Source organism: Oenanthe melanoleuca, chromosome 1A, assembly GCF_029582105.1.
Source record: "Oenanthe melanoleuca isolate GR-GAL-2019-014 chromosome 1A, OMel1.0, whole genome shotgun sequence".
Taxonomy (NCBI): domain Eukaryota; kingdom Metazoa; phylum Chordata; class Aves; order Passeriformes; family Muscicapidae; genus Oenanthe; species Oenanthe melanoleuca.
The window spans coordinates 25,640,238-25,656,566 of NC_079334.1; the positions used below are offsets into that span (position 1 = coordinate 25,640,238).

General features: G+C 41.4%; 1 protein-coding gene across 1 annotated transcript in view; it reads right to left on the reverse strand.

The window, feature by feature from the left end:
- UTP20 (UTP20 small subunit processome component) overlaps positions 1-16,329 on the reverse strand; it is a 63,008-nt gene that overhangs the window by 42,635 nt on the left and 4,044 nt on the right. Inside the window, exons 7-16 of the mRNA XM_056508104.1 lie at positions 15,209-15,346; positions 14,657-14,812; positions 12,919-13,065; positions 12,288-12,422; positions 10,772-10,849; positions 9,961-10,139; positions 7,774-7,929; positions 7,166-7,254; positions 1,522-1,627; positions 205-355 (exon numbers count right to left, since the gene is read on the reverse strand). Of these exons, the coding sequence (XP_056364079.1) occupies positions 205-355; positions 1,522-1,627; positions 7,166-7,254; positions 7,774-7,929; positions 9,961-10,139; positions 10,772-10,849; positions 12,288-12,422; positions 12,919-13,065; positions 14,657-14,812; positions 15,209-15,346 (1,335 nt within the window). The remainder of the gene's footprint in view (positions 1-204; positions 356-1,521; positions 1,628-7,165; positions 7,255-7,773; positions 7,930-9,960; positions 10,140-10,771; positions 10,850-12,287; positions 12,423-12,918; positions 13,066-14,656; positions 14,813-15,208; positions 15,347-16,329) is intronic.

Sequence of the window (16,329 nt, forward strand, 5' to 3'; positions counted from 1 at the left end):
TCTAGGGAAGAGGCAAGGCTGACAGGGCTAACAGTTAACCTCTGTTAACTCATGCCTCATTGAAACAGCTCTAAGCAGACACTATGGAAGTAATAGCTTTACACAGCTCTAAATGCTTCTCCCTTCAGACTTTATCATTTAACTAACTTATATTTTATTGTTAAAATACAAATTTATTCACATGTGCTCAAAACAGCAGATTACCTTGGAAACACCAGTTGAAATATTAGGATGCAACTTCTCAAACAAGTCCATTAGGTTCCCTTGGGAAAGGGGCTCCTGGCAGCCACATAATGCCAACCTTGTGTAATAGAGATCGGCCAACAGCAACGCAGAGGGGTCTGAAGGGAAAGTGCTAAAACAATGGATGGTTTTATCAGCATACAGAAAGCACTGCAACAGCATTGGTATTTAAAAATAAGGCAGTAGTAACAACTACAACATTAAGGGAAAACACCACTATTTCAGACTCTGCTTGCATCAGCAGGCCAGTGAAGTCAGACTTCACCAGCACAATGCTGTAAAACCCATGACAGTCCAAGAGGCATGACATTCCCCCTTTGTTAATCAGGCTTGTTAAACTGAGACTTGCATGCTGGACACACAGCTGCAGAAAATAAACTTGCATAGATCACACAGGGCTTCTGCTACTCCCCAGTCAATCAGTGATCAACTTCAACAGAATAATTTAGGCTTAGGTGACACCCCAGGAATCCTGTCTGCTCACACAGAAACTTCCTTCTGCTACCTTACATCCCTTGCTCCAAAGAGTTGGAGCAACTCCTGCCCAGAGCTAGCAGGAAAGCATGAGGCTAAAGTTCACTGCCAATAATTCCTGCCTGATCTGGGCAACTTGTTTTATCTCCATCATGCCTCAGACATAAGCACCATAACTTCCTAAATGAACAGGATGTTTTGAAGCTCAAGCCACCAAAGACTTGGAGATACTAGAGAGAGATTAATGGTCTTCCTAAATCCCTGCAGCCAGACAGTTTTTCTGTGTTAATTTTAAGTTAAATAGAGTCAAAATAAATAAAATGGAGTATACAAAGTCTCCTCCCAATGTGGAGCAACACAAACATGGATATGGAAGGACATGGTGGAATCCCAACACCAGAAACAAACTCAGGCTGCTGACACAGCTTAGAAAGTGCTGTTCCAGTCTCTTTTATCGTTATAATGTAACACAGAATTACTAAGTGTAGCATTACAAAGTAAAACCAGAATCAATGTAGCACTCCAATGTAAAACTAGAACCAACTTACCTGACATACTAGCCAGCAGCTAAGAAAGCATCAGTTTGCAGAGAAAATGAACAGGAACTACATCTACCTGGTTCTCCAAAAAAGTGCCTACAACTTTGCTCCATTACATAACCACAATACTGAAGCAATGCACCAGCACAACAGAATGGGCAGATGCAAAGAACCATTTAACCAGCTCCTATATAAAGGGAAAGTAAAATTTTTGCCCTACCAAGGAAAACCATGAAGAACCATAGAACAGGCAGAGTTTACTTACGTCACCAAGCTCTTGACACGCTCCACAGGTAACAAATGGAGTACCTCAGCAGACTCCACCAAACTAAGTAGAGTACTTACAGCTTGGCAGGCCACAAACAGGTTTCCTGGAGCAGAAAAAGAACAAGAACATCTTGTAAATTTACTCAGCTCTCAGTGACTTGTGCTTGTATGGTGCTTGCCCACCCTGAAAAGGCTGGAGTCAGAGAAATAAGGTAGAATATGGACTGCAGAACTAGCATGTGTATTTTCTAACCATAACACACAATCATAACACACAAAAGAAGTGCTTTACTGGCTATCAAAGTAAGTGCCTCCTTCAGCAAGCCAGCACTGAAAGCTGTGACAGCTCCCAGTTTGCATGTTTCCATCACAACCACGTGTGCAGAAAGCAGGGATCTAGAGCTAAGCACTGTGGCAGGAGTCATAGCACTCTGCAAAAAGAAAGAAATGCTGCCAAATCGATATGAATGTAGCAAAAACAAAGCAAAAATACAGATACTACCACCACACAGGTGCCTATAAACTGGAACTTTGGCTGTGTAAGATCTTCAATGCTTCCCATGTACCTAAAGACTGAGTATGTATTAGTGAATGGCAGGTGGGTTTGCTGAATTTTATCTCCTTCCTAAACCTCTGAGACTCCTTTAAGGATACAGAGTTTCCCAGAAGCACGTGATAGCCAATGCCCTGCCAGGCAAAAAAGTGCAATTCCTTTCCCCTCACACTTTTAAGTTAGCAAATAGATTGCTTAAAAAAAAAAAATCCCCTCCTTTGTTTTTTCCCAGGCTGAAGAAATACTCTTCCTAAACCAGGCAAATTAAAGAAAGTTTTCAAAAGATACAACTGTCTTATATGCTGCTGATGGAAAAGAAAGGGAAGTGAGCGTTCATATCCTATTTATTCCTCTGAAAATGTTCCTCTATTCTAAGCTGCTAAATTCTCCAGGTATGTGCCAGACCCTGCTAACCATTAACCTCTATAAGGAGCTCCTCAAAGACAGAAGAAACTTCAAGTACTATCAGGAGGAAACTTTCAGTATCTATAGTGCAAGGACAGTTCCCAAACTGCACTCTCCATGCTCTTTGGTAGCAGTGTGCCCATGCTGGACAAAGGTAACAGCTTCCTCCTCACGACAGACACACCTGTGTGATCAATAAGGGAACCACTTTCATTCTGGCTCTGAAGAGCTGCCAGAAATAACTTGCTCTGACCCAGTTTTCAAACCCATTTCCTGGCACTCCACAGCAACCAGAACACCAAAAACACCCAGTTCTGGAACTTGCACTTTGCCTCAGGGCTCAGAGGCCAGGAAGGTCAAATGGAGCACAGGGCTGGGAGCCTTGCATAGGCAGTAAGAGGAGACTGGAGTCCCAGCAGAAGGTGAAGGAATTTCAGGAATCATGAAGGTGGAAAAACATGCCAGAGGATGAAAAAAAAGCATCCAGGAAACCTAGTTTGGGAGAATGGTGAAGAAAACCAAGTAAATAAGTGTAATATGGGATAATATGAGGCGTGAGTATAGGAGTGAGGATGCATTTATTTTCTTTTCCCTTAACAACAAAGATGTAGCAATGTGCCTCTGGCACGCACAAAGAGCCTGAGCAGAGCTGCTACCACTGCCAGCAAAGATGAGACCCAAGAAAAGAAATTTTAGATATTCCTTTTTTAGGCTAAGTACATTACCAATAAAACAATCATGACAGCATGAAAGACCTAAATCAAAATGGGCCACACTTGAAAAAGCTTCTTTAAAGAAGAAAAAGTAACAGAGCTGATTGGTGGATACGTTTAGGAATATTAACAAAGATATTATAAATGGAAAATGACAGACAGCCCTTACAAACAGAGGAACAATGAACACTCAACCTGGGGCATCCCACAAGGCCAAATACTTTCTAGCTCTCCAAGTAACAACTCAGAGCCTTGTTCTATCCAGGCTCAGGTAATTTCTTTTCTTCTGGCCAGAGAGGGAAGATCGATAGTGACCATCTATTCCTGGAGAAAAGATGCAGCATCTAGAATTGGTGGTATCACCTGAGTCAGAGATGGTGTGCTGGTTTTGGCTGGGATAGAAGCAATTTTCTTCACAGTAGCTAGTATGGATCTCTGTTTTGGATTTGTGCTGGAAACTGCTGGTAACAGAAGGATGTTTCTCTTACTGATGAGCAGCACACACACAGCACCAAGGGCTTTCCTTCTTCTCACCCCATTCCACCAGTGAGGAGGCTGGGGGTACACAAGGAGTTGGGTGCTGTTGTTTAAACTCCAGAAAACCAACAAGCCCCCTGCAGCTGCTTGCACACTCCCTCACCAGCAGAATTAGGGAGAGAATCAGAACTTGTGGATTGAGATAAAGCAAAAAAGCCATGCACACAAGCAAAACAGAACAAGGACCTACTTCCCATGAGCAAGCACATATTCATCCACCTCCAGGACAGCAGGGCCCCATCACACATAGTAATGACTTGGGAAGACAAATGCCATCATTTTAAATGTCCTCTTCCTTCCTCCTTCTTCCCCACAATTTATATACTGAGAATGAAGTAATAGGGTCTGAAACATCCCTTTGGTCTGCTGGGGTCACCTGTCCTGACTGCTTCTCCTCCCAGCCTGCTATGTACCCTTAGCCTCCTTGCCAGTGTGGCAGCATGAAAAGCAGAAAAGGCCTTGCAGCAGCAGTAGGCTGAGTAGTAACAGAAACATTTCTGTATTATCAACCCTATATTCAGCACAAATCCAGAACACAGCCTCATAACTAGCTACCATGATGAAAACTAACTCTACCCCACCAAAACCAGCGGAACATAGCTGGGACAGCTGAACCACTGACCAAAGAGATATCCCCTATCATATGGCACCATGCTCAGCATTTAAGACAGGGGGAAGAAGAAGGAATGGCATTTGTCTCTCCAAGTAACTGCTATGAGTGATGGAACCCTGTTTTCCTGGGGATAGCTGAACATGTGCCTGCCCCTGGGAAGTGGTGAATGAATTCCTTGTTTTGCTTCACTTGCAGTCATGGCTTTTGCTTTACCTGTAAAACTACCTGTATCCCAACCCAAGAGTTTTCTCCCCTTTACCCTTCTGATGCTCTCCCCTCATCCTTGCTGAGTAAGCAAGCAGCTGTGTGGGGCTTACTTGCTGGCTGAGGTTGATACAACAGCCCTTTCTGGCACCCAACATGTGGCTTTCAAGGTTGGAGATAATGACAGATTTGACTGCAATGTGCTAGATTGAACCCCAACTGATAGCTGTTACTGCTGTTTAGCTATTAATTGGCAAGCTTCTGTGCCTGCCATAGGGCTTGCTTGTATTACTGTATATTAGCAGCCACTGGCCATCAGTGACTGCTTTTTGCTTCCACAGATGTAAGTGCTGTACTGCTTATCATCCTGCTCTGCTGTACCTGGGAACATTTTGATAACAACCATGGCACTGCACCCAGATGGGCAGGTGGCCAGGGTAGTGCTGCTATTTTTGTGCTGCTGTACCAGCCAAGCTGGAACTCCAGTGCAAACTTGAGTCAATCTGACTGTGACCTATGGACGAATCCACACAGGAGCAGGACACCCCAAAGCATCTGTGGCTGTGGTTAAGGCCATGCCAAAGCAGCATGAACTCTCAAAGCTTTAGTCATATCTATGCTGCAGCACGTGTACCTCTGAAGGAATTGTGACACAAAGGTAGGTCCATGCTGGAGAAAGTACACCTGAAGCATCTGTGCCTGTGGGTAAGTCCATGCTGCAGCAGGAGCACTGTGAAGTATCACCAGCTATGCACGAGGTCCTGCTGGAGCACCTAAAAGTGTGTGGCTGCAGACAAGCCCACGACAGAGCAGGTACACTCCTGAGGGAAAGCAGCCATGGGTAAGGCCACACTTGGAGCAGGCATATCTCTGAAGGCACTGTGGTGCATGGATAACGCTGCCCTAGAACAGGTGCACCCCAAAGCACCTGTGGTGATGGGGAAGTCTACCACAGCAGGTATACCCCAGGAGAAACTGGGACTCATAGGTAAGAGTCCACTTAGAGCAGCTACTCCCCTAATGAGACTGTGGGAAGTCCAAACTCAGGCAGGGGCAAGGGGAAGAGAGTTCATTGCAATGCTAAGCTGTGTGGCCTGGCCCAAAGGGACTGGGGTGGAGACTATAACACATATAACTTTAAATTGTTGTAACCCATTTCACCTGCATGTTGTAGGTTTAAGTTGCATATTGTAGGAATTACTATAGCAGGAACCACAGAAAGCTGGTGGAGGACAAACTTTACAAGAAGCAGTGCAAGTGCAGCAGTGAATTAACACGAGCTGACTCGGGTGGCAAACAATTCCACACAAGACACCAGCTCTCCTGCCCTGAATTACCATTGTAACAGATGGAGCTCAGATTTATGGACTAAATGAACTCAGTGGATATTCTGTGAACATTTCACAGGGGTGGTCCACAGACTAAGAGAATGCTATTATATCAAAGGACAGAAGGGGAAGGGGTGGACAATAAGGTTGTATTGGATAGTGTGCTACCTGATCATGACATAAATGGAATTGATTAATTGATTATTGATTAAGGCAGAGAATATGCTGGCTTTGGCTGGGATAGAGCTGAGTTTCTGCATAGGATCTGGTAGGAGGCTCTGGCTTGAATTTATGCTGAAAATAGCCTTGACAACACAGGGATTTTTTCGTTATCAGCACGCACAAAGCATCACAGTCTTTTCTGCTTTTCACACCAGCCCACTAGTGAGTGGGCGGGGGGTGCACAAGGAGTTGGGAGGGAACACATCCAGGACAGCTGACCCCAACTGACCAAAAGGATATTTCAGACCACATGGTCATGCTCAGCAGATAAAGTGGGGAATGTTCAGAGCAATAATGTTTGTCTTCCCAAGTCACCATTATGCATGGCAGAGTCCTACTTCCCTGGAGGTTTCCTGCCCACCCATGGGAAATGGTAAATGAATTCCTTGTTTTGCTTTGCTCCAATGTATGGCTCTTGCTTTACCTATTGAGTTGCCTTTATCTCAGTCCACAAATTCTCCCACTTTTACTATTCTGGTTCTCTGCTCCATCCCACTGGGCAAGTATGAGCAGGTAAGCAGCTGTGTGGGGCTTAGCTGCCAGCTGGGGTTAAACTACAACAGTCTTTTTGGCACCCAACATGGAGCTCAAAAAGGTTTGAGATAATGGCATTTAATTGGAGTGTGCTAGATTGAATTTATAGCTGTTATTGATGTGTGGCTATTAATTGACAGATAGTAATGTCCTAAACTTTGCACTATAGGTTTGAATTGGAGCTTATGAGTCAAGAGTCTCTCCTTCACTTGACAGCTTCAGCCTGGATTTGGTTCAGATATATTTCCTTCCTCTTTCTTTCTCACTTTCTTCTTTTCCTTCCCAATTACCTCTGTCTTCCACAATGCAGGACATCTATCATCCCACTATTATTATGAACTGCAAATGCAGAATTGTTTCCCGGATCTTGTTTCCTCCCAGGCTTTGCTCTTCTAATTTTAGTCAAGCTAGTAAGCAATTTTGGATACAATGCTATCACTATTGATTTTCATTCTTTTTGCAATCAGAAAATCTGCTCTTATTTTTTTATGTATCAACAAAAAGCAAATAAAAAGGAAGTAACTATAACTGACCTTTGCAGAGGCTTCCTTTGTCAATGGCTGTGAAGAGAGAGTCTATAAAACTTGTCACACGAGGCAGAATGTGGTCTTTGTTCATTGGCCTGTTCAAAATAAATGAGAAGACTTTTATTTCTGTTACACTGACACCTGTGTATAAAAGCTTTCTATCACATTTATCTCTATTAGATTACAGGTAGCTCATTCCAAGTTTGAAACCAGCACCAAAACATTTCTGCTATTTTTGCATCACAATTTAAATTGTAGCATTCACTCATCTTCTAACTAGTCCTTCAATACTTACTGAAAAATACTGTTGAGAGAGGATAATGCTTAAAACAGACAAAATGAAATGTGTCAAGAACATCTCTATATACCAAAGCACCAAATTTAATGAGTAGGCAATCAAGAAGCTGATATTCTATTCCTGTCTTTACTGTTCATTCATGGTATTTCCACGCAGCACTTGTTTTCTTCTAACCCTGGTTTCCTGAGCCTAGCACTAGCAATTATTGTCCTTTACTTACTGAAGTGATTTCTTACAGAGAAACAGGTAACAGACAGTAAGAAAGTAGACAGTATTACAGAAATATATGACAACAGTACCTTAGAATACCCCTTACCTAATATGTGGTAGTACAACCAAGGCAACCCAAGGCTGTGAAAGGTCACTAATGTCTTTCTCCTCTGGCAAATGCATTAAAGACAGTACATGATCCAACACTGGTACTTCTGCCTTTTCTCCTTGTCTTTTACTCGTTTGTTGCCTTGTATTAGAGCTAAAAATAAAACCAAACATTTTAGTAATCCACCAATGCATATCAGATCAGTTCCTTTTGCTCCTATGATACTCAAAACTATGTAGCCTATTTCAAGCAGAACAGACTTGCACAACACAAGGGATCTTTTGCTCCTCAATGACCTCTACTGCAGAAAACATCATCTAGTCATGCTGAAGAGCACAAAACATGGCCCACAGCTCTTTATTTCAAGTTCAAATAGCATTTCTAGAAGAAAAGACACTGGTTCTCAGTTGGACACCCTCACAGCTGGGACATATAGACTCTAGGAACACCTGAGAGTCATCTCTACAACTGTTGCTAATAAACTATAACACTGACATAGATGGATGACAGAAAACAATCAGTGAGGTAAAAGTTTTGGGACTTAAATGGAATCACAAGGTGAACCCAAAGCAACAAGCCTATTTGCAGGCAGAAAGGGTTGACACCCTTTCTGCATAGTAACTGGTATGAGGCTCTGGCTTGGATTTGTGCTGAACATATATGACATATCCTGAACAGGAGTCCTTCACACTCCATGTGCAGCAATCTTTTCACCCAGTGTTTGCAAGATCACAGTTAAAAGGCTGCATAGGCTTCACCCTTCAAGAAATAGAGAAGCTCATAAAAAGCCAACAGTAAGAACCATTAAAGGCTTAAGAAAAAACATTTATGAGATAAATCTCAAGGAATTATGATTGCTGGTCCAGAGAAAGAAGATCTCAGACATGTCTGATGATGAAAGCCTGCTATTTGTAAAAGCTTGATGCAAAGAGTAAGAAATATTCTGCTCTTTATGCTTCCAGCAGATAAGAGAAGCAGCAAGGGATTTAAACTGCTGTAAAGAAGGTGTAAGTTAAACACCGAGGACTGGGAAAAAAACCCCTAACAACCCCAAAAAAAATCCAAAAGCCAAAAAGCCTGAATAAATCAAAAACCACCCAAATAAATCAAATCAAATTAAAAGCCCAAATAAATCAAAAGTATAAAGACATCAAAGCACTGGCACAGATTGCCAGAGGCAGCTCAGAAACCTCCAGAACTGGAATATTTAAAAACTAGGTAGGAAACGGGGTATGCAACTCTTGAGATGTCTCCTGGCTGTAATTTACACCACTGACATTGCAAGAGCACAAAAAAAAGTCCAAGCAAGACCAAGATCTTGCAGCTCTTAACTCAAAATCACTGGAAAAATAGAGAGATCAAGAAACAGAGAAAACCAAAGGGAAAGAAAATCAAATTTAATCATTTTGACTTGGCCTTCTGCTCCCGAAACCTCAATGCTTCCACTATTATTAAATAAAAATAGGAAAAAAATCACACGGAGTAGACTGCTTAAGGGAAAAATATCACCTTACATAAAAGGCAATACAAAGTCAGAAGTTTTTAATTAGCTGAGTTAGAATTACTGGAAAAATCACTATCATTAGATAAGCAATGGTCATTCTGTGCTTCAGTGGTTACCCCTGATTTTTCCAAAGAGGCTCCAGGGAAAGCAACTATTTCATTGCAACCAAGCTAGGTTTGTAACTAAAAGTAGTCAAACTGTGCCAGCATCGTACTGCTTCTGGATTAATTACATGTCCTTTGACATCCAGCTGTGCTCTATGGCAAGACTTCAGTACTGCTGCCAAGAAAGATCCTGGACAAGACATATGCACACAGGGAAAAAAGCTGGTGCACAGGCAGGAGGTTAGTAATGATGAGAAGCTGAACTGCTGCACTCACTACAAAGATGAACTGTCAAGGCATGCAGTTTGCATGATGGTGTAACAGATCCCCATCATACATGTATCACAACACTGTTTGTATCAGTGACCACCTTTCCAAAGTGGCATCTCTTCTCATATAATTTCAAAAAGGAAAGTGATACCCTACTATATCACTTGGTTTGCAAATCTGCCAGCAATGCTGCCATTTACACAACTCCAGCAAATACTGGAGGGCAACTTTTATGAGCTCTGTACTGCCTTCAGGCCTAGAGCCACACAGACACATCTAGTGTTAGCTAAACTTGAGAAGTCTCACCTGACAGATGCTTCAGTGAAAACAAGAGGATACTTTTCAAATGCCATTGAACCAATGGTAGGAGGCTCTGCTTTCACCAAAATGAGTTTAGCCAGAATTGCCACAGCCTCGTCCTTTGCGATGGCATCTGTGCCAGAGAAGCAATGTTCAATGTATTCTAGAAAGTATGGGAGAAAATGCTAAAGAGACAAAAAAAAAAAAAAAAAAAAGGTAAAAAGTCAAAGATTGGCAAGTCTCTTTAATCATCATCAAATCCACAAAAAAACCTACGACACCAGCCACAGGGAAATCCAAATGCTCACACATCAGCCAGTGAATCATTGGACTTACCAGTTCTGGTGCTCCTAGACATCAACACACAGACATCTTCCTATCTCAGCAGGGATGGTAATTTAATGAAAAACTCATTCTGTACCAAACTCAGTTTTATCAGGACATTCCAGATCCTTGTCTTGGCTTTCACCTCCCACTCCATTTAACTAATTTGGGCTTATTCTTCATTTCCACTTTGTTTCTCCAGAACTCTTTCTCTTCCATCCATAATACACTCACCGCCTTAAGCCCCCAGAGACAAGCTTCTTTTTGTGAACAGACACCTGTCACCTTCTCCAACTCTGAGAACCCTTACACAACTTTAACACAATAGCACAAGTAACCTCTTTCCTTCTTATCAGATCATGCCAGAAGTTTAAATAAACATCATGTCAATACACAATCCTTCAGCATACAAGGCAGGCAGATATACTGTGGATTGTCCAGTTGTTCCCTCTGGCAACAAAAATAAACATAATGCACAATCACTTCCACCTACCCTCTCAAATTGCTTCATTGTGAACATTGCTTCAGAGAAGTCCATAAGAAATTGACGCTCTAATCCACTTGCAAATACCTGCAAGATTCAAGTGAAAGGTTCCAGAATGAGAGACATTTCATAGTCAGTTCTTCACTACCCATGGGACATCTTTTCTGGTATACAAATCAAGCATGCTTTGAACTCTGAGATACTCTGCCTGGCTCTCTTATAATTCCAGGACACAGTGCAGCATTGTTTCCAAGTGACAATTCAGGTACATAAATACACAGTCCTTAACAAACCCTACTGACACAACCCTTTTTGACAAACCCTGCTGGATCCTACAGTCTCTGTGCAAAGACAGCTGAGCTCTCTCTTCAGTGTGATATGGAAACCATAAGCTCAAAATTTTAGGACTGCAGCACAGACACACTAACTCTTAGGAAAAAACTTAGGCCCAGAACTATTTCAACTCAGCATTTTTTCTGTGTAGCAGGCTGCAGAAAGTTTACTACCTCATGGGCAGAGTAAACCTCTGTGCTTTTGAAGGATCCAAAACAGGAACAGTCCTGGTACCCAGGTATCTAGGATCAGTACTCCTCAATGCCAAGACAAAATACACACCCAGATCTCTCTCTTTCCCAGACCCTTCAATACACAAGTACAGCTTTAAGCCTCCTCCAGTTTAACAGAAGCCCACATAAATATCCTCTAATGTTTGAAGAAGTCTCCTGAGCAAAACTGGCCTCATGCCACAGGCAGAATCAATCTTACTTCAACACAAATGAACAGTGAAGACCAGATGAAATTTGATCTTTTTTAAACGACTGCCAGTCTTGCTTCCATATTGTAAATCGCGTGGCATTTTTATTTCAAATATTTTTTTCACACACACTACAACTATGGTCCACATTGTTAATTGCAAAATTATAATGTACTGTAGCAGGAAAACTAAAGAATCAGATTCCATAGTATAATCTCCTGTTAATCTTTGCAACGCTACATTTGATAGGAATGTATGCAGCTAATCATGTCAATGTTCCAGGAGCAAAGGTAGTACTGAAATATGCTTACCCCTGTACTTTCTAAATCAAAACTGCACTTGTGTGAACCCTGTTCACAAGGCTAAGACATGCTCATTAAATGCTTGGAAACAATGAAAAACTTTTTTTTTTTTTTCACTAAGTTTGACTCAATGATCTGCTTTATTACCATAGGCAGGATGTATTTCTTCACTGTTCTCCTTCCTTTCTCTGCAGAGGCTGTAGGTGTTTAATCAGAGCCTGGATTTCACTGCAATGATGTCTGCCATGGTGGCATTGCTATACTGACAGCCTGCGTAAGACTGTCAAGAAATCTCAAGATGTCATCAAACTTTATTTAAGGTATTGGGCAGCTTGTCCATAATCTGTGCAAAAAGGCTAAAGGGAACCTTACAGCATATTTCCCAGCCTGAAACAGAATGCCCAGAAATCACCCTGCTCTAGGGAATTTGAAGTCTGGGATTTCTAGCATAAGCAGCAATCCTTGTTACCTTCTGAACAGATTCCTTGATCAAAGAATCTGGCAACAAAACATTTTCAGCCAGCAGGAATGCAGAAATGGTGTTCAGCAGCATCTTGCAGCAAGATGATGAGAGATATGGTGTTTGTAACATTTTTATTAAAATCTGAAATGAAAAAGAGAGAACTCATACTCGTCCATGAAGATAATGACTATCTGGTCTGAATGGCCTGGACAGACCCTGGACCAGGAAGGCACAGAGTTCTAAGCTTCAGCGCACAGAAATGAATCCTAATAGTCCCACTGAAGTTTGAAGGCCCTAAATCTACCCTAAAGGGTTAAAACATATGTAAATCTGGCAGAACTGCCCTATACCACTGATATGGGGGGTGTCTCCTCCACAGTGGCAGGAACAGACTCTAGAAACAGTAGCCCATTTTTCCCCATTGCTCATTTACAGTTGGGCTACACTAGCATTACAACACAGAGGTAAAATCTCACAGGATCAGAGAGAGCAATACTCAAAATATGTCTCTGTTCACTCTGCTCAAATCCTAAGTTAGGTGATGTATCAGAAATGTGTACAAATGCTTTGGCTGAACACACCTCTTCCATATTCAACCAATACTTCTCTGACACATCTTAGTGACGGTCTGACCTACCTGACAGACATCTTCAGGCAGTGAGATTTTAGATCCATTTGCATGTTCCACTAAGATCAGATAAGCCTGCAGAATCCTTTCCATCTGCTCTGAAGCCACAGAGCAGTTGACCTCAGTTATTTTCTTCTGCAAATCTAAGAGTGATTCCTGTTTAAATAAAATAGGGAAATGAAATGTTTCAGATAAATGAACAGACTCCGTTCCACTGCTATTTGAAGAACATTTTAAAGAATCAGTATCTCAGCTGCCCAACAAACTATTGTTGGGTCTCTCATACATATTCCACAAATTAAACCTTGCACCTTAAACTGTGAAATTTCCCTTACATAAAAACACATCGCAGATTCCTTGGACAGAAACTACTGGAACTTCTAAAACGAGGGTCTCCAAAAAGGCCAACACTTGACATACAAAATAGGAAAGAGAAATACTGGGCTCCAAACCCACAATGGTTTGGAAGCACCCAGCTTTCACTGGAATTATCAGAATTTAGGTACTTTTATACTTTATGCATCATTTGCTAATGTGGATGCTGAGAGATTACTCATAAAATGCACATTCTACATCAGTGCCTCTTTCTGCCCAGAAGATACAAATTCCTATCCTTAATCCAACAAATTTAGACAGCTGTCAAAGGCTGCATTAATATTTCCCTCTAAGCAAGATATCCCCATGCATCCACCGGTTCCCAGAGTAAAAGAAAAAGCCTATAAAAGGAAGTATGTCACAGATTTCCAAGATTTCATAACAACTGTAGATGCTGAGTCAGGGAAACCTCAAGGATGCAAAACATTCAGTGATAAACAAATCTGTAGCTAATGACAGTCAGGTAAAATCTGTCATATTGGGTGAGACCAGAGACCAGAGAAACAGGATGGGATTTTCTAGGAAACTGGTTAGTCACAGGAAATCAATCTCAAGAAGGAACCAACAGGAATTATTTACCCATGCTGGAAGGACTACCCTGAGAAAGCTCATGTGAACTATTTCCTGTACTTTTCCATTTCATCCCTCTAAGGAGCACAACTGACACAGTCTGTTGTCAGTTGTAAGAGGCTTCAACCCCCTTAGCAAATCCCCACACCACATGTATTCAAACCTTTAGATATTGGTCAGGTAAGTAAAACACACTGCCAGGCTGTGTCATTGCTGATTATTCTACATCACCCTGATCCAACACAGCACAGCCCACAGTACTTAGCTGTGCTCCTTCAAACCAGAGTGTAACCCCCAAGCAGCAACACAGGAACACCCAGAATGAAAACATTCTGATTTTCAGTACTTGCCTGCAAGGTTCAAACTTGGATTTCCAGGTTTAACCCAACCCTTTGCTTTAAAATTATCTGTAGGGCAAAAAGTTTCCCTTTTACCATCATAAATTGGTTTTTAAGCACCAACAGTTCAGCAACACAAAACAAGCACTGCATTCCAGCAAGGGTTCTGCAATATGTGCAAAAGCAGACTGTATGAACCATCCTTGCCCAGCCACAGGACTGAGTTCTGAGTCTCACCTACAGTAGTTCCTTTCACATTCACAAAACAACCACCAGGGTAGCTGTGAACTTAGGAAAGAAGGGTGGAATTTTTCCCCATGACTTCGCATTTTATGTTTCCAAAGCAGAAAAAATCCCACTTCTGGTCCAATAAAACAAAAATAATTTCCTCAGTAAGTGCAGAATTTTTGCTCAGTCACTCATGAATAAAAAAATAACAGTAAGAAGAAGAAAAATCAGAGTACCTCCAGGCACTTGAAGACAATGTCAAAATGCTCCTTATGGATATGAACTGCAGCTGATCTAATCATTTGCTCGAAGGCTTCTCCAACAGCCACCCATGGTAGCTCAATTTCTTTTTCAGTCATAGGCCCCAGCTTCAACAGAATTAATTTCACAGCCTGCATAGGAAAACAGTATATCATATTCTTACACTTAGAAAATAAATCTAGCAATCCTAAAATTAATTAGTGCAATGTATTGCTAAAATACTCCGGTGATCTCAATCCTTTCTAGAATGACTACAGGGAATAAAAAAAGGCTATCACCTAAAATCTGATATATCAGCAAAAAGTATGATTTCAGCACACACACGATTTCATATTTCAAAAAAATTATTTAAAACAACCTTCCTGTCTCAAAAAATATTTTAGAAGGCTTTCAGATCCTACCAAGTAATTACCAACATGCTTATCACCAAGGATCCACTGAGATGAATGAGAAAACACTGGATGATTTCAGTGAGCACTGCCTAAGGCCCATTACAGTAACAGTTAAAGCAGCAATTTTGTCATTACCGTCTCTGCACAAGAGTGGAACATGTTTCTAACTCCCTTGCACATCTCAAAAAGCAGTTGTCCCACACCTTCCACCTTTTTGGGGTGCTCTCCCAGGTCACGGAGCATTAAATTGAAGAGTTCATTTTTATCAGAAACCTACAAAACATAAGGAGAAAAAAAAAAAAAGTTATCTTCTACTCAGATCTGCCAGGTGGATAGAGGCAACCAAAAGGCCCCACAGCACCACATTGTTCTCCTAGTCCTGCCTTCCCACAACAGCTCAAACTCTGTGACCACACAAGGAAATTCAATGAAGAAATTTGATCAGTCACTACAGGTCCCAAAGCCCCAGAATGTGCATAGGTCTGCTGAGGTCACTCAGCAGCTGAAAGATATGGGTTTGATTCTTCTCATGATTTTAAATACATGTACAGATGCGCTGTTAAACTGGTCACAACTGAAACAAAAAAGTCCTTGTCCTGATGAGAAAGAGACATATCAGCTGAACACAGAATCCAGTCATCCTAAACTAGAACCACACTTGAGAATACTGCAGGGACTTCTGGCCCAATATTTTAACCTCAGTTTCTGAGGACTTGACTTAAAGTTCAGAAATTTCCAAAAATAAATCAATCAAATGAACATGCTTTATTAAGGTCTCTCAAATTAGGAGAAAAATGAGGATACTCAAACTTGTTAGCCAGTCTAAGGAATCCTGGCTTTTGTATATTTTGACTAAAGAAAACCCAACAATTACCACTCTCTTTCCTTACTTCATGAAAGGCTGCTGTCTGATCTTGGCTGATATGCCTGCAAATGTTACATACAGTGATGCAAAAACTTCAAATTTCTACAAAGAAATTTTACAAAGTTCTACAAAGGTCTTTAAGTATTCTTGAAAAAGTCAGTGGGCAAATGTGCATATACAAATTCAAGCCTCCCTTCTGCAGAATTACATGACTATTTCTAGTCATTTTAGATAAACAAATCCCAGACATTTAGTTTTATATCCGTAAAGAGAAAGTGCTAAGGCCTCTATTTGCCACTACTGACATAGATGGCATGACATTCTCAGTATGACAGAAAAAATCACCAACAAAATGACAAAAAAAATGACAACTCAGGACATGCTGTATGCT